The 25,609-nt window shown below is 41.1% G+C and overlaps 1 protein-coding gene across 1 annotated transcript in view; it reads right to left on the reverse strand.

Annotated features, from left to right (window-relative positions):
• Positions 1–25,609, reverse strand: part of RORB (RAR related orphan receptor B) — a 227,126-nt gene that overhangs the window by 70,468 nt on the left and 131,049 nt on the right. Inside the window, exon 2 of the mRNA XM_017341876.4 lies at positions 2,074–2,159. Within this exon, the coding sequence (XP_017197365.2) occupies positions 2,074–2,159 (86 nt within the window). The remainder of the gene's footprint in view (positions 1–2,073; positions 2,160–25,609) is intronic.

Genomic DNA, 25,609 nt, shown 5'->3' on the forward strand with positions numbered 1-25,609 from the left:
CATTGCCCACTTATACTTTTTCTTTATTGTTTCTTCTTGATGAATTTAAAAACAATTCACCAAGATGGATAACATGCAATCCTTGGGTCAGGTACTCTTCTGCAGCAGTTAAGTTTCTGCTTGGGAAACCTATGTCCCAAATTAGAATGACTGGTTTGAGTCCACCTGCTCTGCTTATCACCCAGCTTCCTGTTACTAGGTCCCGGAAAAGCAGCAGCTGATGGCTCCAGTATTTGGGTTTTTGCCACGCACATGGGAGATCTGGATAGAGTCTCAGGCACCTGGCTTTGGCCCAGCCAAGCCTCAGCTGTTGTGGGCACTTGTGGAATAAATCAGCAGATGGAATATCTCTCCCTCCCTCTGTCTCTGTTTTTCCCCCCTTCTGTCACTCTTCCTTTCAAATAAAGAAATAAATAATAATAAATGAAAATAAATAAAACATTTAAAACAATTCTTAATCATATGTTTGCAGAGAGACAGAGTACAAGGGATATCTCTAGGTGTTCATTCATGGATTATCTCTAATCATTTGGAACGCAGGTAGAGGTGATGATAATTCAGATCAGGATATTGACAGGTGGGTACATTGATATTGTTCTCCTTCTCCTTCTTCCCTCTCCCTTTTTATTCTCATTAATTCCTTTTTGTTTTCTTCCATTTGATTTCTTTTATTTTTATTTTTATTTTTTTGACAGGCAGAGTGGACAGTGAGAGAGAGAAAGAGAGAAAGGTCTTCCTTTGCCGTTGGTTCACCCTCCAATGGCCGCAGCGGCCAGCGCGCTGCAACCAGCGCACTGCGCCGATCCGATGGCAGGAGCCAGGTACTTATCCTGGTCTCCCATGGGGTGCAGGGCCCAAGGACTTGGGCCATTCTCCACTGCACTCCCTGGCCACAGCAGAGAGCTGGCCTGGAAGAGGGGCAACCGGGACAGAATCCGGCGCCCCGACCGGGACTAGAACCCGGTGTGCTGGCACCGCAGGCGGAGGATTAGCCTAGTGAGCCGTGGCGCTGGCTCCATTTGATTTCAATTTGAGGAATCATACCTTTTTGAGACTGCTATAAAGACTCAGTTTCTCACCCAGCACCACTATTTGGCAGTTACACAATTTTTTTTTCCCTTTTATGTTTACAGACCTCTTAAGATTAACATTGGATCTTAGAATCCAGGATGCACTACACCTCTTTTAGTTCACTGAACTTAAGCTAATGATTCACTTATTTTGGATCCAAAATAGATTTATTCTTGCCAATAAATTAGATGTCGTATCACCTGTTCCCTGTAAGATTGCAATTGCATTTTACTTGTTGTCTTTAAAGTTAGTATAGAAATGTCTTTTTAAGATTTCAAATTTCTCTTATTTCAGAATATGTTGCCTGCTATTCGGGAAGGAACTTGCTCACAGGATTTGGAGTTTTTATTGGAAGGATTGGTGAGATCTTTCTGGGAGGGAGACACTGGACTGGGAGTGAAGAAACCCACAGTTTTGGTCAGCTCTCCGCTGCCTGGATCAGTGAGGTAGGGGAGATGATGTAATCTTGCTTTATTCTTCAGGACCTCAGGGACTAACGAAGAGATTGAGGCAGATGATTTTTAATGGATTTGGGAATCATCTGGTCTACTTCTACCTTCCCAAGATTCCAGTTTTTGCTTCTTGCTCTGGAATGGGAGACTAAAAGGTAGGCATATGCACACTGCAACTGTTATCCTGGGTTCCTCTTTCTCAAGCAGGTATATGTATGCCCCTTAGTTTACAATCATTATTTTAACCTTCGGTTAAGTGTCTTACAGACAACACTGGAGGACAATGCGGCAAAAGCGTTGCCTAAGTCTGGATGTACATCTCTGTAAATGTGAAAAATCGAAGCTCCTAAGTAAGACTCTACTTTTAAGGAGCTCCTGACCAGTTAGACCATAACAAACAGAAGAGCCTCCCACCCACCCAAGAGAGAAAAATGCCAGTGTTGGCAGCTGGCAGGCCTTCCTTCAAGAAGGCTTCAGGACGTGTGCTGTGGGGTACACAGGTGCCGTGCCTGAGACAAACATGGAACCGCGTGGGGTTAAAGTCCCGTACCTTGCAGCCTTCACACGTGATGACTCCGTAGTGGATCCCGGAGGACTTATCGCCACAAATTTTGCATGGTATCACTTCAATTTGTGCTGAAAGGGGAAAGCAGACATTTGAGCTTACAGAGTGCTTGTCTTCCTTTCCTGCTTCCTGTCTCCCTTCCCACCATCCCTGCTGTGAGATTTGAGTTTGAAGACACCAAGGAGGGTGTGGTCGCATGGCTGTCACCCATTACTATGTCAATGGCCCTCCTAAGCTTCTATGTCAAAGGACACCCATCTACCATTGCTACATTGCTTTTTCTCAAACTAAACTAGTATAACCAAAGACTAGAGGTTTTCAAAATTCTTGCCTTTACAGTTTTCTCTTTCTTACACTTGATTTTTTTTAAAAAAGATTTTTATTTATTTATTTGAGAAGTAGAGTTACAGAGACATGCACAAAGAGAAAGGTCTTCCATTTGCTGGTTCATTCCCTAAGTGGCCACATTAGCTGCAGCTGGGATGATCCAGGAGCTTCTTCCAGGTCTCCCTGTGGGTGCAGGGGTCCAAGCACGTGGGGCATCTTTTACTGCTTTCCCAGGCCATAGCAGAGAGCCGGATCAGAAGAGGTGCAACTGAGACAAAAACCGGCACCCATATGGGATGCTGGCACCTTAGGTGTAAGCTTAGCCTCCTAGGCCACAGTGCCAGCCCCACGCTTGATCTTAAATTGTTTGACTCAAAGATTCCTTGAACTATTGGCTTTACTATTTTCTTACTTGCACTTGAAAATTTGCACACACAGCTTTCACATGGTCTTACCTCAGTAATATTTTAAATAAGTAAATAAAGCAAAACTGGGTCAGGGAGGAGCAGGTAGGAGTTGGGCAGAGTATATGGTTACTTAATATATTACATGGCTAGATGTTTACTTGTGAAAATGCCAATAATCAAGCAGTTCAATACTGATCATGCTGTATGTGTTCACTAAGGTGAAGAAAACTGTTCACACAGGACAAGATTATGCTAATAGTGGCTACTAGTGTAATTAACATAGAGAAATTAAAGAAAAATTAATCAAGTATGTGGTCATTGATTGGGAATTCAATAGGAAGTGAAATCGTTTCATTGGGGATAAAGACATATTTGTTGATTTTGAAGATCATGTAGGATTTGGTTAGGCTGAAAGGAGAAGCATTAGATGAAGAAAGGATTGGCGGTCTAGGATGGTTGTGGGTTGAAATCACTAAGATAGCAGCTGGGCTAGATGGAAACTTGGGTCCTGTGGTTGGATGTTAGATTCTGGAGCTCTTGGGTCAGGCAGAGGACTTTTTACCTGATCCCACAGGACATAAGGAGTTGATGTAGTGAACAGGGTACAGAACCTATGAAAGTGGTGGTTCAGGTACTTTAGAAAGGTAAGCTTGTCTAGTAGCTAACCAAAGGTTATCTCCTAATTAGGGTATTGGAAACTGAAAACCTGAATTACTTGTTGGAAAACAAATGGAGAAAAGATAGAAACGTGATTCAATGGCAAAAGTGAGATTACATGATGAAAGAAAATGTAGAGATGTGGAAATTTTTTTTCTCTACCCATTTAGCAATTGATGGACACTTATGTGGCTTCCTTTTTTAGCTATTGTGAATAATACTGTAGTAAACTTGGGAATGAAGATATATATCCTTTGGATATATATCCAGTAGTGGAACTGCTGGATCACACAGAAGAATGTAATAATTCTATGTCTTTGATAGCATTCTAAGAGTTGTTAAAATGATGCACACTAAGAAGATCTTCTATTTCCTTTCCCAACTTACGATAATTATGCAAAATATACTTCAAAATGCATTGTATATCAGTTTGCCACTTGCATGATTTTGTAGCTTTTCTAATTCTTGAATATACAAAGTATATTACCCTCTATTTCTTATTGCTTTATATTTTATGAAAATGAAACACTTCACTTCAGGGTAGTAGACTGAATTTTTCAAAATTAAATGTTTCATAGGAACTTCAAGTTATCTTTGTAAGCAAAAATTTCCACTTTTCCTATAAGCAAAATGAGGATTCAGTTTGTTAATAAAGCTTTTGAGTTGACTTGAGAAGGGATAACCAGAAATGAGGCAAATTTTCTGATACTATGTAGCTCATTCTCTGACCTCCCCCACAACTGCACATTCAGAATACTAATTTTAAGTTCCTATATGTGCCAATCAAGTCAGTTATAGACATCAAAAGAGACAAAGTTAATTAAAGTACTTAGTAGACTACATGTTTTTATTTGCTTCTGTTTCTTTTAGCTTTCAGATTATTGAACTACTATTCAAGATTTTTTGATGGGGAAAAATATGAGATTTTATGTCATTCTCTGTTCTCCTGAATTCCAGTCCTTAATCTGTTAATAACATGGGAAGTGACCAAGTTAAAAAATCTCTGACCTTATGCTTTCTGACTTATAAATATGGTAACTTCATAGATTTGTGAGGATTAAATGGAAATGTTATCCAGAAGTACCTTGTAAATAGTGTAGAGCCACAAAATGTCAGTTTTCAACATCATCATTTCATCATCATCATCAACTGATATTTGAAACAAATAAGATACAAGCCACATTATTATTCCTTTATTAAAGACCTTGTCTTTTAAACATAACCTAATGAATGACACTATAAATTATTTGTACTTTTTTTTTAGTGATAACCTTTCAAACAGTGGCTTGTTTATAATGATTACAAATTGACTAAGAATGTCACGTATTCATTGTATAGTTTGTAGCATATATGATGTTAAGTCAGAGGCTCTCTGCATAAATTTCTCCCCAGGGAGTAGCTTACACGTTGGGAGAGTCTGCTTCAATAAGTTCTTAATTATAAAATGATCTAACTTTAAAGAAAATGAAAATAGAGGTAATTTGCCCCCTGGGTGTCGCTCCCCGTCTTCATGGGGGAACGACACTAAACCCTGCCTAGGCTTCATATCCGAGTCACGGCACCATTATGTCGCTCCCCCTCTTCGTGGAGGAGCAACACAGGACCCTGCGCTGTTCTTTCATCTGCTCGGCCCTCCCCGGGTTTGCTGCTGGTTCTTCCCGGGTTGGCTACTATCCCTTCCACCTCCGTGGAAGGGCAGTTCCCCCTGGCCGCATTCCCCACTTCCGCAGGGGAGCGGCACACCGCCGGCCGGCTCTCTGGGGGCTGCACGGGTTCCCTTAGATGTTCCCCATAGATGTTCCTCGTGCATGCCGTTTCTCTCCTCCTTTATAGTCCTTCTCTGCCAATCCCAACTCGGCTGCCCACACGCCGAGTACGCTGCTCTCCAATCAGGAGCAAGTCCTACAGTTAATTGGTTGAACTGGAGGCAGCTGTGCGGAAGCTGTTTACTTCTCTCCCAGCGCCATATTGTGGGAGAGCAGATGCATAGAATAAGTCCTAATTCGAGTAACTTAGTCTAGTCCGGATTGCTCCCCACAGATCCCCCTTTCTTTTTATTTTTTGGCGTTGATACGCGCCTGTCTTCGGTGTCCCACGGCACACACTCTGCTCTACTTGCTAGCGTTGCCACAGGCTCTTACAAGTCCTATCAATCAGGAAAACCGAATCCGGGTCCTCTCTTCGCCATTGTGAGGAGGTTTTTAGGCGCTGATGCGTGCCTGTGTTCGGTGCCCTGCAGCGCATGCTCTACTCTGCTAGAACTGCCTGCAGGTGTTTACAAAACCTATCAGGCAAACCGAATCCAAGCCTTCTCATTGCCTTATTGTGGGGAGGCCTTACTGATGTTAATTCGTGCCTGTCTTCGGTGACCTGCGGCTAGCCGCCCAGGTGCTCATCGCCTCACTAATCGGGCAGACCGAATCCAAGCCTTCTAATTGGCATGTTGAGGGGAGGCCTTATTTTTCTCTATTTCTCTATCTCCGGGCATTCCTACCTCTCCCATTTCACTTCTATCTTCCAGCATTCCTATTTCTCTTTTACTTCTAAACTTCTGTTTCTCTTATCCCCGCAGCTTTCCGGCACCTCGCCCCGCCGGCGGGTTCCCGGCTCTGCGCCGCTTCAGCCCGCGCGCCTCTCTCATCTGCGCAGCTTCCCGGCTTTGCGCGGCTCGGCTTTGCGCGCTCCGCGGTCTCCACGCTTAACCCTTTCGCGTCTGAACCACGGCCTACGCCAGCGTTCCCTATCTATTCACGCCCCGTGCTCTCTCTGCACGCGGCGGCTTCCGCGAGTAACACAGTGTAGCTTGCGTCTCCGCCACTAGGATTCAATCTAAGTTCCCCGGGCTAGCCTGGCGAATTCAACCCAGCGTACGTCTCCGCCCCACGATTTGGCTTCCCGTCCTTTGCTCCCCGGGCTAATCAGACGGATCCCAATCTGGCTTACGTCTCAGCTTCTGGTTTCAACTTTTCGCCCCCTATTCCCGGGCTAACTTGAGAACCCCAAAGTGGCTTTCGTTTCCGCCTCGGCCTGCCCCCCGCGGCTTCAATTTCCCTAACATTTTTCTCTACCCGGTATGTTTCCCCAAGCTTTCCTCCAACGATATTCCTCCCTCATTTCTCCTGGCCTCTCCCCACAGTCCGCGTCCGAGTCTGTTTGCTCTAGCTTTCACTTTCGCTTTCGACCTTAGAGATTTCTCCCAGCTTCCCCCCGTAGTCCGTATCCGAGTCTATGCCTAGGCTTTCAATAGCTTCTTCCGGCTCCTTTTTCGTCCGGCTTTTCCCTAGGCTGTTTGCTAGTCTCTCTCTCCGATATTTTCCCAATTCTTCCCGTTTCTTCCCGTTTCTTCCCTCCTAAGTTTGCTATCCGTCCTAGGTTTCCTATCCGAGTCATTTCTTCCCTCCTAGGTTTCCTATCCGTCCTAGGTTTCCTATCCGAGTCACGGCACCATTATGTCGCTCCCCGTCTTCATGGGGGAACGACACTAAACCCTGCCTAGGCTTCATATCCGAGTCACGGCACCATTATGTCGCTCCCCGTCTTCATGGGGGAACGACACTAAACCCTGCCTAGGCTTCATATCCGAGTCACGGCACCATTATGTCGCTCCCCCTCTTCGTGGAGGAGCAACACAGGACCCTGCGCTGTTCTTTCATCTGCTCGGCCCTCCCCGGGTTTGCTGCTGGTTCTTCCCGGGTTGGCTACTATCCCTTCCACCTCCGTGGAAGGGCAGTTCCCCCTGGCCGCATTCCCCACTTCCGCAGGGGAGCGGCACACCGCCGGCCGGCTCTCTGGGGGCTGCACGGGTTCCCTTAGATGTTCCCCATAGATGTTCCTCGTGCATGCCGTTTCTCTCCTCCTTTATAGTCCTTCTCTGCCAATCCCAACTCGGCTGCCCACACGCCGAGTACGCTGCTCTCCAATCAGGAGCAAGTCCTACAGTTAATTGGTTGAACTGGAGGCAGCTGTGCGGAAGCTGTTTACTTCTCTCCCAGCGCCATATTGTGGGAGAGCAGATGCATAGAATAAGTCCTAATTCGAGTAACTTAGTCTAGTCCGGATTGCTCCCCACACTGGGGTGTGAGAAGATGTTTTTGAAAGCCACAAAGGTTATCTTATACAACTTCAGAAATACAAATGAGACATGGAACATTCACTACAACATCTGCATATTTATGCATATTTATAATCTTGGCTCAACACGTCATCCTGAAGACCTATAAACATTCTAACAGCATTTTTTTAAAAGAGAAAGAAGGAACTTAAATGGGTATATACATGTGTGTGTGTGTTGCTCCACTTGGGGTGGGGTATTCAGTTCAGAAACCCTTTGAGCATTTTTACTTATTGCAACAGAATGAGTCATTACAGACTCAGAATGAGTCTGAGGTTTATTACAGTTGGAGATACATTAAAATAATGTGAACTACTAATTTTTTCCTTTTCTCCCACTTAAAATGCTTCTGAGCTACAATTGTACAGTTCATACAATGTTTTTTACAAAGCACATCTCCAAGACAGAGTACTTCAGACACTGATCAGGACAACAGATCACGTCATTGTTCCAGCGTTTGCCACTTCTAACTCTCTTGCCATTATGCCAGGCACAGCCTCCTGTGCAATTGCCTCACAGTGAATACAGATCCTGTGACATGCTATTTATCATGGCTTCAAATTGAACATCCTGGGAGGATTTTATGGCTTGGACCTCACCAGCTGTGACAACGCAGGTAATAGAAGGAAACTGAGGAGAGGGTTCAACTTTTGTACTTTTATGTGACACATGGTTTTCTTCAACAGCAGCATTCCTTGAGAGACAAACTTATAGGACCCGAAATGTCTTCAATTATAGCTCGATATTTGTGTTTTTCATACCTTCAACTTTTTATATCTTCCACTCACTAGTATTTGTTATTGGTAATTTTGGGGGAGATTATAGCTAAAATTTTATTTACCAATTATAAAAATAATTATATTATAAAAGTAATGATATATAGGATTTTTTTGAAACAATATTTTCACAATGTCCAAGATTGAAGTAAAAGACTGACATGAATAATTTGATGATTTACCTTATGGTAGAGCAATTTATGAAGTACAATTAATGTAAGATCTCATGATTTGGTAGGAAGGTCTTATTCAACAGTTACAGAGTACTGAAAATTTATCTTCCTCTTTCTCTTCAAAGATGCCCATTCTGTACTCCCAGAATCCTCTAAAGGCCCCTTAATTGCTTAGATTCTTTCTACAACTTGGATTAAAGCCCCCAAATTTCAATTCTTCTTGCTAAATAAAATTTGCATGCTTTTACTTCTGCCCCCCTCAGAATGCCCACAATAATGAATTAACTTGAAAATGCATACATCTGATAAAGGATTAATATCTGGAATATATAAGGGGCTCAAGAAACTCAACAGAAACAAAACAATCTAGTTAAGAAATGGGCCAAGAGTATGAACAGGCATTTTTCAAAGGATGAAATGCAAATGGCTAACAGACACATGAAAAGATGCTCAGGATTAGCAGTCATCAGGGAAATGCAAATATAAACCACAATGAGGCTTCACTCTACTCCAGTTAGAATGACTGTCAACTGGGGTGTGCGCCGTGGCACACTAGGTTAATCCTCCGCCTGCGGCGCTGGCATCCCATATGGGCACTGGTTCTAGTCCTGGTTGCTCCTCTTCCAGTCCAGATCTCTGCTGTGGCCTGGGAAAGCAGTAGAAGATGGGCCAAGTCCCTGGGCCCCTGCACCCGCATGGGAGACCAGGAAGAAGCACCTGGCTCCTGGCTTTAGATTGGCGCAGCTTTGGCTGTTGCGACCATTTGGGGAGTGAACCAATGGAAGGAACACCTTTCTCTCTCTCTCTCTCTCTCTCTCTCTCTCTCACTGTCTGCAACTCTACTTGTCAAATAAATAAATAAAATCTTTAAAAAAAATGGCTGACATCCAAAAATCAAAAAATAACAAATGTTGGTGAGGATGTGGGAAAGATGCCCTAATATTTTTTTGATGGGAATGTAAACTCATACAACAATTATGGAAGACAGCATGGAGATTCCTCAGAAATCTGTAGATCTACCATATGACCCAGCCATTCCACTCCTGGAAATTTACCCAAGAGAAATGAAATCAGCATATGAACTGTACTCCCATGTTTATAGCAGCTCAATTCACAATGGTTAAGCTATGGAATCAACCCAGATGTCCATCAAATGATGACTGGATAAAGAAAATATAGAACACATACACCATGGAATACTAGTCAGCTATTAAAAAAAAAGGAATCCTGTCTTTCTCAACAAAATGGATACAACTAGAGACCATTATGTTTAGTGAAATATGCTAGTCCCTAAAAAACAAATATCATGTTTTATTTGATTTGTTGGAACTAATGTATAAAGTACAAAAAAATAGTGTATATGAGCAAAGTTGACATTTTGAGATGTGATTATTGATTATAGCCTTTGTCTATACTCCTGAGGAACAGTAGTCTCTACTTACTACTTGTTGAGTTCTTCATTTAGTGGGGGATTAAGCTTGTGTTTATAAAGTAAATGGAAATAATGTCATTGCAAAAACTTAAAAGAAAAATAAGAAAGGGAGGAGGAGGAAGAGGCAGAGTGAGGGAGGAATGGTAGGAAGTATTCATATATATGAAATGCCTGACCTCTGCTCCATTTATATAAATAAATTTAAAAAACTAAAAAAGAAAATGCATCACTTTTTCAATTTTAAAATATATATATTAAGTACACACATACTGATTACACATACTTACATGGTACAGTATAGTGTTCCTTTTTTTTTAGTGTAGTGTTTCAATACATGTATAGTGTACAATGATCAGATCAGAATTATTGGCAGATATATCACTTCAGACATTTATCATTCCTGTACTTTGAGAACATTCAAAATTCTGTTAGCTATTTTAAATATTCAATTGTTTCCACTATAGTTGTACCACTGTTCTCTAGAACATTAGAAGTTATTCCTGCTCTGAAGCTGCACCCTTACAGCCATTAACAGTTCTTTATCCATCCCCACTTTCTCACACCCTTCCCAGGCTCTGGTAACCAATGTTCTATTCTCTACTTCTTTGAGATCAACTTTAACTGCCACATACAAGGGAGAACATTCGATATTTGTCTTTATTTCACTTAACATAATGTAATCTAGTTTCATCTATGCTGGTACAAATGACAGAATTTTATATTTTTAAATGGCTGAATAACATTCCATTGTGTACATATGCCACATTTTCTTTACCCATTCATCCATTGATGAATGCCTAGGTTGATTCCACGTCTTGGTTACTGTGAATAGTGCTGCAATAAATGTGTGAGTACAGATGTCTGTTCAACATACTGATTTCAATCCCTTTGGATATATACCCAATAAGGGGGAATGCTGGAACATATGGTAGTTCTATTTTTAGCTTTTTTGAGGAATTTCCATACTGTTTTCCATAATTGCTGTACTAATCTACATCCCCAGTAACAGTGTGTGAGAGTTTCCTTGTCTCCATACCCTCACCAGCAGAAAATGCATCATTCTTAAAAGCATCTGTCAGGCGTGCTGGTGGGAATGGATCTTTCAGGTGTTCTCTGTTGGAAGGAAACATCTTACCATGTACACTCTTGTGGCTCTCGATTTCCACCATTCCAACTCTGAAAATTTAACCTGGCCATTTCTATATTTTGGCCATTTTAAGTCCATTGAGGACAGAGGCATTGCTTTTTTGTTTGTTTGTTTTCTATGGTGCCTAAAGCAGAATTTTAAAACTCCCTAAAGCTATGGTCCTAACCATGTTTTCTTTCAATGCAACCAATGAGTTGACATTCTCTCTTTTATGAAAGAGACTTTAAGCAATACTGTTTTTGTATGTGGTGTTGCAAGAAGAAATACGAATCTTGAGACTGCTGGGGTGTATATATTTTGGACAAGATTACCAGGTGATTCTGATATGATATGATAAGGCTCCCATTTGGAATTAAATGAATCAAGTTACTGAGACTTGGCTCTACTATGTAAACCATCTGCAGAGGAGGAAATACCCAGATAGGCCAGATCTGAAAGTATGAACGAGTAATTCTCTCCATTTCCCTAATTTTTTTTAAATAAAGATTTATGTATTTATTTATTTGAAAGGCAGAGTGTCCCTCCCCCTCCAGCCCCCCCAAACACACACACACGCACGCACACAGAGACAGCATCTGCCAGTTAACTTCCCAAATGGCCTCCACAGCTAGGGCTGGTGAGAATGAGTCCAAGAGCCAGGAACTCCATCCAGGTCTCCCAAGTGCGTGGCAGGGGGACAATGACTCAGGCCATCATCTGCTGCTTTCCCAGACATTAGCAGGGAACTGGGTCAGAAGCAGAGCAGCTGGGATTTGAACATGTGCTCCTATATGGCATATTGACATTCAAGTGGTAGCCTAACCCTATTTCCTGACTTTTGGTTTGAGGCTATATTGCAGCATCTTTGATTTTTTTTCCATCTGGGAAATGAGAAGCATCTTCCCAGGCTGCGATTCTCAGACATGGAACACTGTGTTCCTGGACAAGCACAGGCTACCTTCCTGGATCCTGAGTTTGCCTGTTAACTCTGTTTCCTATAACTTGCAGTTATGCTAAAACTGGACAGGGCAGTTAAATCTCTTAATAACGGAGTGAAACACAATTTATACATGTAGAAATTCCCAATAAAGATGACTATTTTGGTTAGGAATTCTTTTGCAGATGTTCTCAATAGCTCAAGTTGTATTTCAATGTATCCAAATTTTATCTTTTGTTTCTTTTAAGATTTATTTATTTTTATTTGAGAGGTAGAGTTACAGACAGAGAGAGGGAGAGGCAGAAAGGTCTTCCATCCACTGGTTCACTCCCCAGATGGCCCCAATGGCTGAAGCTGGGCCGATCTGAAGCCAGGAGCCAGGAGCTTCCTCCAGGTCTCCCATGGGGGTGCATGGGCCCAAGCACTTGGACCATCCTCCACTGTTCCCCAGGCTATAGCAGAGAGCTGGATTAGAAGAGGAGCAGCCAAGACACGAATCCATGTTCATGTAGGATGCTGGTGCCACAGGTGGAGGCTTAGCTTACTACACCACAGCGCTGTTCCCCCAAATTGTATCTTATATATCATCTGTGACAAATTCAAGTTAAAAATCTTAGTTTGTATTCATCCCTTATCTCACCGGGTGACTGATAAGCATCTACCTCCATTAGGTATAAAATTTTATGGTGTCACATAACAACAAACCCAAAGGCCTGGGAGGAAGCAGGTATTCCTGGTACCCAAGTCCACTCTAAATGATTCACCAGACAACATCCTGAAGGCTGAGGTGGGATGGTAGTGTGGAAAACAGATCCTTGTGGAGAAAGGAAAAATTCTGAGCCTTGGCCTCTGTAGCACTCTACCTGCTGATTCTAAAAAAATTGGATTAGGCTTGTGCCCAGATAGATGTCATCAGTAAAGAGCACATGTTAATGCCAGTTTCCATTCTAAACATCCAGTAGAGAGCGTGAAATTCAGTGCACCCTAATTTCTCATATCATACTCACATCTATACACATCTGGAATCTACCTCTCTTCTTGAACTCTTCCCACTAACTCTTGGGTGTCAGAGGATTTGAGTTTTCTTTTCCATTCTGATGATAGATGGCTCCTAAATGACTTAAACATATACTTTTTTTATCATTGTAATTTCCTAAACTACATATTATTGAACATTAGATTAAAAACTTGTTACCATGGAATAATGGCAAAAAGATGATTTTATGCCCCCAAAACATAATTTGTAGGATTATCAAAAAGAAGTTGATTTATCTTTGACACAGGAACATTTACTCCAAAAGTTGCTTGCCCACTCTGATTCACTGTGGACTGAAACAACAGAAAATAAGACCAATAAATAGTAATAACAGCAATTAGTATAATCATTAAAAGCAATTAACGACAATAAGTATTTCCCTTGTAAGCAAGGTAAATCATTTTTATAAGCCACAGTGGTTTTAAAGATTTATTTATTTATTTGAAAGGTAGAGTTACAGAGAGGCAGAGGCAGAGACAGAGAGAGGTCTTCTATCCGTTGGTTAACTCCCCAAATGGCTGCAATGGCCAGAGCTGGGCCGATCTGAAGCCAGAAGCCAGGAGCTTCTTCCGGGTCTCCCTTGGGGGTGCAGGAGCCAAGGGCTTCGGCCATCTTCTACTTCTTTCCCAGGCCACAGCAGAGAGTTGGATTGGAAGTGGAGCTGCTGAGGCACGAAACAGTGCCCACATGGGATGCTGGCACTGTAGGCAGCAGCTTTACCCACTACGCCACAGTTCCGGCCACAAGCCACAGGGGTTTTAAACTCAATTTATGAATCAATCCCCATTAAACACAACTTGCCTCATCAATATTTTAATTATAATGAGATAATATGTGTGGGATCTGACATCATTCAGGCTAAGAGTAATGTCTTACATGACTGTTACAATGTGGTTTGCAGATCAGTGGTTTTGGCATAACCTGGGAGCATGATAAAAACTCAAAGTTATTAAGATACAGTTTAGAAGCCTTGCATCCCATATTGGAGTGTCTAGGTTCAAATTCCAGCTCTGCTTCCTATCCCAGCTTCCTGCTCATGCAAACCTTGGAAGGCAGTGGTGATGGCTCAAGTAACTGGGTCCCTGCCACCCACATGGGAGACCCAGATTGAGTGAACCAGTGCATAGGAGATCTCTGTCTGTCTCTGTCTCTTTGCCTTTCAAATCAATAAACAACAACAACAATAACAAAAAAACATGCAGACTATTAACACTCACTGAAGACCAGTGGAATCAGAATTTCCTTTTTTTTTGACAGGCAGAGTGGACAGTGAGAGAGAGAAAGAGAGAAAGGTCTTCCTTTGCCGTTGGTTCACCTTCCAATGGCTGCCGCGGCCAGCGCGCTGTGGCCAATGCACCGCGTTGATCCGATGGCAGGAGCCAGGTAACTTATCCTGGTCTCCCAAGTATTTGGGCCATCCTCCACTGCACTCCCTGGCCAGAGCAGAGAGCTGGCCTGGAAGAGGGGAAACCGGGACAGAATCCGGTGCCCCGACCGGGACTAGAACCAGGTGTGCCAGCGCTGCAAGGCGGAGGATTAGCCTAGTGAGCCGCGGCTCCGGCTAGAATTTGCTTTTTAACAAGCATCCTAGGCCAGCATTTGAATTTGACAGCTCAGTTCTATGATGTCCAGGTAATAACAGTTGTAGCTACAATGAGAAGTGACAGGATTTTTAATTTAGCAGGCAGTAAGATAAAACCTTCACAGGACTCTGGACAAACCACTTTTGTGGTTGCTTTTTAGGTGTTTCCTTTTGTCCATAAAGGCATTGGGGCAATTCAAATGTTAGAGAACAAAACCCGTCTAACAACTCTAATCACTATGACAAGGCAGGAGAAAGAGAAGTCAGCACATTCCATGGTGATCTTGCATTTCTCTAATTAACACCGGCATACACGGTTTCCTTTGCAGGTTTAGCCATTGTTAGTTGCACCTTCATCTTCTCATTCTATCCCTGCTTGGTAGTGGCTCCCCCCCTTTCCTGTGTACTTATTCTTGGGTTATGGCTGCTGTTCACCCTCTGATATCCAATGAGTAAATAAGCTCTCTTGAGAACATTAGAAAAAAAAAAAAAAGATAGTTGGGGCTGGCGCTGTGGCGCAGCAGGTTAACGCTATGGCCGGAAGCACCGGCATTCTATGTGGGCACCGGTTGGAGACCCGGCTACTCCACTTCCAATCTGGCTCTCTGCTATGGCCTGGGAAGGCAGTGGAAGACGGCCCAAGTCCTTGGGCCCCTGCACCCACGTGGGAGACTTGGAGGAAGCTCCTGGCTCCTGGCTTCTGATTGGTGCAGCTCCCACTGTTGTGGCCAATTGAGGAATGAACCAGAGAATGGAAGACCCCTCTTTCTTTCTCTGCCTTTCCTCTCTATGTGTAACTCTGACTTTCAAATAAATAAAGAAATCTTTTTAAAAAAGGATAGTTTTTCTATTTTAAAAATAACATTCACAAAGATTACTTCTTTTGGTAGAGGTAAGATGGTCAAGCAATTTGTGAAACCCAGAAAATAAACTAATTTCAATGATTTATGTTAGTTCTGGAAATGCCACATTTGGAAAGCTGTTGCATTTCATTGAGGCTGGTTACTCAGGACAGAATTTCATTGCCATGATGGACACCCATGGTCTTCCTCTCATCTGTTCTAATGTTTTCCTGACACTTTATCACTCAAGGTGTGGACCCTGGTCAGCAAAACTGGCTTTACCTGAGTGCTTGATAGGAAAGTAGAAGTTTAGGTCTTGCCCTGGACCTATGTAATCAGAATCTGCATTGCAACAACGTCCCTGTGAGTCACACATGCAGTAAAGTATGAGATGTTCTGGAAGGGAGAAAGGAAAGACATTCTATAATTGACCTCTCAGGATGCCTGGCTCCAAACCTCAACAGTCTGTGAAGGAAAGTTGATAGTATGATACTTGATACCTAATTTTTCTGGCTATAAACAGAAGAAAACAGAAATAGTTTTGCTTCAGTGGACAAAACTTGTCTTTCTTAAAATTTTCTGAACCCCTTTATGCAGGCTCCACTTAGTTGAAAGCTTTCATAGGAAGTTCATGTTTATGCAGAAACATCACTGAGGGAGAAGGGGCTGGAAGAACTCACAGACCTGGTACTGCAGCTGATTCAGAATCACCAGGCAGAGCCTATTCCCTGAGGAGTAATTAAAAAAATGAAGAAAGGTAATCCAAAAAGTGAAAAAAAAAACTTCTTTCAGAAAATGAAAAAGACAAAAAGCTTTTCTATGTTAAAAATCAAATTACATTAAGAGAATGAAGACAAGAATCAGAAACTAAAAGAAAATATTGTGAACACATATCTGATAAAATACTTGTTCTTGGGAGGAACTGGGTTCCTGCTGCCCATATGGGAGGCTGGGATTGAGTTTCTGTCTCCTAACTTTGGCCCCAACCTGTGATGGACTGTTGCAGGCATTTGGGGGAGTGAAATAACATATGTGATCTCTCTCTCTTTCTCCCTTTTTCTCTCCCCCCTCAATAGATGATTTTTAAAAATGGTGAAAGTTGGGAGCACACACCTCATCAAAGAAGGCATAGCCATTGGTAATAAGAATATTGAAAGATGCTGAATATCATGTGTTTTCAGAGAAATTAAAGCAACGATATGATGCTACCCCAAGCCTGTTAGAATGTCTATATTCTAAACAACTGACAATACCAAATGTAGAGAGGATAAAGAACAATCAGCGGTGCTCATATGTTGCTGGTGGGTATGTAAATTGTACATCCACTTTAGAAGGCAGGTTGCCAGTGTTTTTTTACAATGCTAAACATAATTTTCTCATAGACCCAGCCATTGTGCCCCTAGGTATCCTCTAATTGAGTTGAAAAGTTAGGTCCACACAAAGGTTAGACCATTAGCTAAAAACTCAAATAGAAAATGTCAAGCAACTAAAATCTAGAGGGGAAAACGCTCAATAGTATTTCCCTTTCTTTTCACTGACAGAAGCTAGGGACACTGTTCTGAGGTTCTCAGCATCTGGTCAGAGAATTTGGCAACAAGTACAACATGTCTCTGGTTGATGCCAATGAGAGACTAAATCTCTTGAAGTGTGTTTAGACAAGAGACATGTCAGGACCATTGGAAAAGGGAAAAGAATATTTTCTAAAAGGAAGTGATCAAAATTTAACTTCAATGCCTTTGTTCTTGAAAAGAGAAATCCTGTAAAATAAAAGTGACAACAGTGTTTCATGTGGTATGTGGGTGGATCATCACTTCACATCAGGAAAATGTCTACGTAAGATCAGAATATTAGCATCATATGAAATTTTGCAATCTAACAGTAACTTTAACTGGCCCAGAACATCATACAATTTGCCTGGGTGGCTGAAATTGAAATAGTAGTATTATTTGTCACTTCAACAAATACTTTTGTTTTTAAATGTGGTCTTAGCCAATGACATAGCGAATAAGTATATAAACAAACTGGAACATAGTAAGATATTTATATCTGTTTGTGTGTGTGTGTGTGTGTGTGTGTGTGAGTGCATGTTGGAGAAAGAGATAGGGGTAGAAGGAGGGAGCGGGAGAAAGAGAGAGAGAGAGAAAGAAAAGAGGAGAGGGAGAGGGAGAGGGAGGGAGGGAGGGAGGGAGGGAGAGAGAAAGAGAAAATGACAGTAATGATCTTTGCACAAGAACTCAGACTTTAAGAACTCATTTTTTGGATTATCTGCAAGAGCTTTGATTGTCTTTGACATAGATAATAGTACAATAGCTAAAGATATTGCAAATTTCTGTCTTGAGAATAACATTATTATATCATTTATATTCTAGCAAACTTGCAATTCAGCTTCCATTGCTTCAGCATTGAATTTTGAAATGAGAAGAAGTCATAGAACTGAAGAGACAATTTTAATTCTCGCTTCATCTTTGGAGACAAGAATGACTTCAGAAATTAGAGAAAGACAGGCTTTGGGTGTCATTCATATTTACAAATACGTTCTTTTTTGAAAAAGGAGACATACAGAATTTAAAAGAAAGTATTCTCATCTGCACACAGTCCCAGAAATTATTTCAGGGGTAAAATGATCATTTAGGAGTCACTCCAGAAGCTCTGTCTTGTTAATTTCCCTCTTGCTGAACGTCACCAAGCCCCTTGTTAAGGTGAGACTGAGGCAAAGGCCTAGTCACCGGCACAAATGTAGAATGAGCTGTAGCTCCCTCAGACTGCTGTGCCTGTTCTGCTGATATTGCACACTTCCTCTAAAGAGATTACCAGCATAATCCTAAATATTATAGGGCCCGAGTTATCTTATTTTTGAGCTCATCAGATCCAGCCTCCTGCACGTAATCCCCAACAGCTTTATTCAGTGTTTATGTAAGCTGGGGAAGTTGCATGAATATGAGGACCACTCCTTTTTATTCCTAGAGACGCTGCTCACAAAAAGTAGTAAGAATCGATAGAGTAAATTTCAGCCTCCATTGTAACAAATGTCCTCCTTTGAGCTGCTTTTTCTATAAGCAGAACTTTCATATCTATTGTTTGATAGTCTATAACAATATCTGAGTGGAAATGTTCATGTTCATCCTGTTTGCTGTGTTTCTTATATATTAATTTGTACCAACGGCGTTTTTGTGCTACAAGGAGGCTTAAATAGGCAGGAAAATATTTTTCCCTATTTGTTTAGAAGTTTTATCTACTTCTAAAAGAGTAAACATTTATTTTTTAGAGAAAATATGAAGATATGTCAAAAAGTTCATAGACAACTGGAAATATGAACAAGTTTATTCTAGTGGAAGAACATTTCAAAACTCATGTATGGCATTTTCATAATATGAGTTTACCCTGATCTTTTGGAAGATCTCCTGTACTAGAAGAAAAGGGCATTAGTGAAACCTAGAAATTACTAAGCATAGCACTAAGTATCCTGCAGTAACTTGCACTATAAGCTGCACCTTTAATTTAGGATATCCCTTCTAATTCCACAAGAAGAAAAAAATATATGTCTCTCTTTCCAAAACACAAAAGCACATTGATTCATATAGTTCACTTAAAAACAAATTGTGTATGTATGTACGTGCATGCATATAAATCTCTAAAGTTGAACACTATGTTTTTTGTAATTTTACAATGGAAGGTAACTTCTTGTTTGGTGTTTTCACCCCAAATTAGGAGAAAAAGAAAATTTCCATTCTTTTGTGTGACTCTGCTAATTATGATTCAGACCCAAAGAGGATTAAGTACCTGGACACTAATACGTCCAGTGTTATTAATTTCTAAACAACAATAACAACAATATCCTAAGACTGTCAGTAGTAAGGATAAATAGTTGTTTAAATACTTCATTGATGTCGGACTGTGGTCTGCTGGTAATGGTTTATTTCAACAATACAACCTTTATATACATGTAGTTTGGAATTAGTGAGTAATTTCATAGAAACCAATGTATTTTATAAAAGTACTAGCACCAGGAAGCTCTAAGCATTGTGGAAAGATGAAATTCTGAGTTTATGCAATATTAAGAGTTTTAGTTTGGTTTGTAACAAGTTTAAACAACTGAAAGGTTTACATTATTTGAAGCACACATTATAACAATTTGCATTTCAATATTTCTAGTGGTAGTTCATTGCTATGTAGTGCTGGCAAAGATATGATAATAAATTATTTTATTCTTATATATTTTTAAAACTAACACTCCATTCTGCATCTGTTCTGAGGTAATGTGTGCTCAGGGAAACACACATTGCTTACTGATAAGAAATTTAAGAGAAGAACTCAAACATAATTCATCTTATTGTTAATAATCATTCAACCAAACAGATTTAAAAAAAATAGACTCCTTATAAATGGGGAAGCATAATATACATAAAAATAATGGATGTTTTTGATAGTTAGAAAAGTATAATAATCATAATGACTAAAATCAAGTCTATGAAATTGTGACAGAGATGTTCAGACAGCTAAGCTAATGTTAGCGTAATGTGGCAGATGACTACTTGAATTTAATCTCAATATGCATTTGGTAATTCACTTCTGGATATGGCAATATTTACATATAAATATCTTTCCAGTGGAGAATTAAGCCTGAGTGACTTGTTTATTATATACATCCTTGAGTCAAAAAATTTTTTTTCTGTCCCCACACCTAGCCATCAATTTATTTTGCTGAGAGCTCACAAATGCTTATGTTCTTGCCTGGAGGACGGCTCACACAGCTAAGTGTCAGAAGAGAGAAGAAAATGTAAAACTCACCCGTGGCGTCAGCTTTAGTTTTGAGCTGGTTCTCACACATTTTGACGTAGCAATTAAAAGTCTAACTGAAAAATATTACACTTTTCACTTGAGGTCTGACGGTGCCTCTATGTTATCCCACAACTAGAATCCCAGCAGACTGCATTAATGAGATTAAATGAAAGAGGAGTTAGAGGCATCAACTGTTCCCTTTCATTAAGTAAGGGTGAAGGGCTGCTCGGGCGAGGAAGGCAGGCGGGAGAAGCTTGCTTTTTCTTTTTTGATACTCTATATTCACTCAAGAAGGCAGTATTTGCTAAATTGCCATTGGCAGTTGAAAAACATCATCCCCCATCCTCACGAGAATTGTGTGGATACACATAATTTCTGCACTGGAATTCCCCTTTGTTGTTATCCTGTTGGAAACAGATCCAATACACATACGCTGAGTAGCAAAGAGTCATCCCTGTGATGACAAGAGTATGACGTAGGTTTTGATTTTGGACCCTCTGACTGAGGTGCAGTGTTGAAGGACTGCATAAAGGTATTGCCATGTTCCTGTCCCGCCAAGTGCTGGATCACAGTTGTCTGTGAGGTCATTAATAGAGGACATGAGCGTTTTAAAGTCAAAGGAAACATGCACACCGTACGGCTGTGGTGACCACAAAGCCTGGGAGCCAGTTAGGGGATTTAACACTAGGCAGGTGACAATGCCCCAACCTTGGTGTCCAAGGTATCTTCATTCTCCAGCAAACCTCAGGGCTCCCACTTGCCAAATAATCATAAAGAAGATACACAGACACATTTCTGATTTTCTACATGTTTTGCTAGGAAGGGTAAATATATAAATATGATGGGTCTTCAAAACAGTCATGGAAAAATGCATATTTTGAAAAAACTGCAAAGATTTCAAAAAATTTTTTTGTACCCAAATGAACTTATATTTTCATTCCATTCTTCCATGAACTTTTCAAAGCTTTGGCTCCCAAAGGAAAAAAAAAACCCTTTTTTATATGAGAACAAAATGCTTATGTAAGTATCAGCTTTATTTAACTTCAGCTTAAAGTTGCTAAATTGCTTCAGTGATGAATCTCAAATCTTTCTCTCCACCCTTTACTTTGCCATACTGCCTTTGACAACTCTCATTTTCTTTTCACTAATATCTTATTACAAATTGTTTTTTATTTTTTTTTCTTCTCCCTTCCTCTCTTCTTTTAAACAACTCTGCCTTTTTTCCTGGGTTTTATAGTATAGATCTTTCCCATAGAAAAAAAGGCAAAATGTGGTGAGGCTGGGCAAATCCATTCAGTGTTACTGTCAGCATAACATGGCTGGGCCCAGTGGTGCCATTAGAATACCTGGCGATCTTAAAAAATATTGATGCCTGGGTCTCCTCTAATTAAAAAAAATCCTAGAGGTAGAAAGAGAGAGGGAGAGAGAGAGAGAAAAAGAGAGAGAGAAAGAGAGAGAGAGAGTTTCCATTTGCTAGTTCACTCCCCAAATGCATCCAATGGCTGGGGCTTGGCTGAGCTGAAACTAAACCTGGGAGCAGGTTATTCAATCCAGGTCATCCACATAGGTGGCAAGGATTCAATTACGTGAGCCATCAACATTGCCTCCCATTGTCTGCATTAGCAGGAAGCTTGATTCAGGAGCTGGAGCCAGGAATCAAATCTATTTATGGGTTTGGGATGTGGGATGTGGGCACTGTAACCTGTGGCCAAAGGCCCACCCACGATTTCCCCTCTTACACTCCATTGATTTGTTTGGTGTTAGACAGGCATCTGTAGTTTTAAATACTTCCAAAATGGGGCCAGTACTGTGGTGCAGTGAGTAAGGCCACTGCCTGAGATGTCCGCGTCTCCTATGGGTGCCCATTCAAGTCCCAGCTGCTCCACTTCTGATCCTAATGTGTCCTGATGGCCTGAGAAAAGCAGTGGAAGATGACTCAAATGCCTGGGCTCTTGTCACACATGTGGGAGACTCAGAGGAAGCTCCTGGCTCCTGGCTTGCAGCCATCTGGGAAGCGAACCAGCAGATGGAAGATCTCTCTGCGTGTGTCTCACCCTCTCTGTAATAGCTATGACTTTCAAATAAATAAATAAATATTTAAAAAAAAAAAAAAAACTTCTAAGGTTATTCTAACAGGCAGGCAATATTGATGACCCCTGGAATGTTCCTGGGAATCACCAAAGAGTTACAGATTTCTGACCCTCACCAGCTACTGAGAATCTGGATTATATTAGAAATTCAATAAATATAGTTGAATGCGAATCTGTCCATCTTTGTTTATTACAGGGATATGCATTTTCATACATTCATTACTCATTCATTCAATAGCTAGAATTAATACTGTTTATACTAAGGTACTAGGGAGCGAAGTTACAGCCCACTATGTATTTAACATCTATGAATATAATCCTATTTAATTTCTTTTATTGTCATTGTTAGTTTTCTGTGTAATACTAGTAATAATATTATAAGACTTGGAGGTAATGCAGAAAAGTAAGAAAGCCATTTAGAAACTGCCTCCCCCCAGTCCCAACTTTTGTCAAAAAGCAAACACAGTTGGGGATTCCAAATGTTTCATGTATTAGAGGTTAAATATGGAAACGTGATTGGTTCCTGTTAACTATTCAATGGATATTAAATCCTAACTGGCCTGGAATGAAATTTATAGGTACTACTCACAGGGGCCTAGAAGTCAAATATCAGAAGAAACTTATGTCTCCCCACACCTCCTGCGGCTTGAAAACAAAATCCAGCTCATGCCCTGGCCAACCCGGAAGTGGATACAAGACAGCACCAAGTATCAACATAGAATTGAGCAGCATCTTCAGGCACAGAGCATGCTTGTCCCCCTGGAAACAAAGGGTAGGGCTGGAGACGGAATCTCATGTGTAAGGGGAGACTGCAGCCTGTGTTCAGGAAAGGAGGAAATGGTTGGTATTTCTATGGACTTAGAGTTTTATCATATCACTTTCTTTATCAAAAACTTCTCAGCCCTCCAAGGTCTACAGGGAAAGCACAAGGTCCTCTTTGGCTTGGCTTTGAGCCACTTGGCCATCTTTGTCTTCAGCCACTCTGGTACAATCCTAGGCCATATTGATTTCTTCTTCTTTGCTCCAACAACTTATTTCTCTTCTTTGCCTTTTTAATATCACTTCTCTCTCCTACCTGAACCTTTTGAAGGCTTCTCTTTACAGTGCTCCAACTACCTACATCCAACCTATTGAAGATCCAGCTCAACCCTTACCACTTCTGCAAGCATTCCCTGGCCATCCACCCACAGTGATTTCAACTTATCCCAGGCTCTATGTCTCCACTACTCATTTGGCCTTGGTGTTCTTCATTAATCCTGTTTATATGCTTACCTTCACCTTGAGTATAAGCTTCTTAGGGATAAAAATCCCTTCTTTGTATGTCCCTCAGTATCTAGCATAAGGATTCACTAAAAGTGTATGAATGGTATACCGATAGACACTCAGTGGGTGAGTGTACACTTGCTGATCACCTGCACCTGTAGGGTACACTATAGAAGTCCTATTGCCTCCTCCTACAACTTTATCTAACTCAAATTTTTGATAGCTCAGCTTTAGGGTAGGAACAAGGAGTTTGGAAAAGAAAACTCTGGATTTCCTTAATACTCTACATTTCCTTCATTTCCTTTTTGTGGCATTTAATTTTGTCACTTTGTATTTTTGTCCCTTTGGTTTAGGTCTTTCCTCTGTCCTGTTGGTAGACTCTTTTTTTTCCCCCCTCTGAATAGGAGTGTTATTGAAAGAGGTGAAAAGGAGCTGATCTCTTCCCTGATGGCTCTCTCTTGACCCCATCCAACCACAGGCAGCAGTTCTTTTCATACCAGCACAGAGCATAGGACTGTCCCTGGTATCACAAGACATTAAACCAGCAGGACAGAAAAATTCTACAACTGCCACCCTTTCTCCAGATTCACATGGAAATGAGACATGAATCTACTCAAACAAAAGAAACATCATAAAAAAGAAATTGACTCTAGGAAAGTCTTGCATTTTAGCACAGGGTTCCCAGAGGGGTCCCCAGATAAGCTCAGGCAGCTGCTTCACTGAGGACTTGTTAGAAATGCAGATTCCTGGGACCTCATTCCAAATCCTGAATCAGAAGCTCTGGGGTGGTGCCCAGCAATCTGTGTCGCCACAAACTGCCGGGACAGTTCTGAGCCATGCTTATGTTTCACAGCTACTGGTTTACAGCTTGGGTTTTCCAGTCAGGAGATGGATTTAATTCACAGCTATGCCACACTAGCTGTGTGGTCTGGTGAGTTAATCTTCTGATGCTTCAGTTTTATTACATGTGAAATGGTGATGCAATGATCTGGATGCTTGTGTCCCCCCAAGATTTATATGTTGATGTCCTAACCCCCAAGACCACGGTATTAGGATGCGAGGTCTTCAAGAGACAATTAGTAAAAGCACAGCTTTCATGAATGAGATTAGCGACCTTAAAAAGAGGCCCAAGGAGTTGCCTTGTCCCTTCTACCAAGTGAGGATGTTGTAAGCAGGTGCCAATTAAGAATCAGAGCATGGGCAATGCAGGAGCCTTGATCTTGGACTTCCCAGTCCCTTCAACTTTAATAGGTAAATTTCTTTTTACAAGTTGCTCAGTATATAGTGTTTTGCTATATCAGCCCAGATGAATTAACCCAGGCTGTACTAATACTTACCTTGTAGAGCTGCTGATGTAAAGTGAGATGATTCCTGCAGAGTATTCAGTGTGGTCTTGGGCATTAATAAGCATTCAATAATTGTGCGCCATTACTATGGAATTACTTCAGAGCAGGATAAAAACTGTCCCATGCTTTTAAAATCTATCCTATTTTTTATCTGCATGATTTTCAAAACATGGTTCCTCATTAAAATTACTTGGGGAGCATTTTAAAAATAATCTGATTCCCAAGAGACTTGCACCAGACTATTTCAGTAAGAAATTTGAGGAGTGAGAGCAGGTATTTATATTTTACAGAAGATACCATTCTAAAGTATAGTATAATACATTGTTGTAATGTATTGTAGTCCATATTGCCATGAGAAAGAGTTGGGAGACTAAATGCAGATTAAGAATTAATCATCAGTGATGTGAGATGTCATATTCATTATTTCCATGATTTTGCCCACATTCAGTGGCAAAGAAGTCCAGAGAAATGCTAAAAGGCAGGTTCTAGAGAAGGATTTCTCACCCTTTTCATTACTGATGCTTTAAAAGGAATTTTTTAAAAAGACTTATTTATTTATTTGAAAGGCAGAGTGACAGAGAGAGAGAGAGAAGAGAGGGAGGGAGGGGGGTGAAGAGTGAGAGTGTGTGTGTATCTT

Source organism: Oryctolagus cuniculus, chromosome 1, assembly GCF_051225735.1.
Source record: "Oryctolagus cuniculus isolate XC-2025 breed Fujian yellow rabbit chromosome 1, ASM5122573v1, whole genome shotgun sequence".
NCBI classification, from domain to species: Eukaryota; Metazoa; Chordata; class Mammalia; order Lagomorpha; family Leporidae; genus Oryctolagus; species Oryctolagus cuniculus.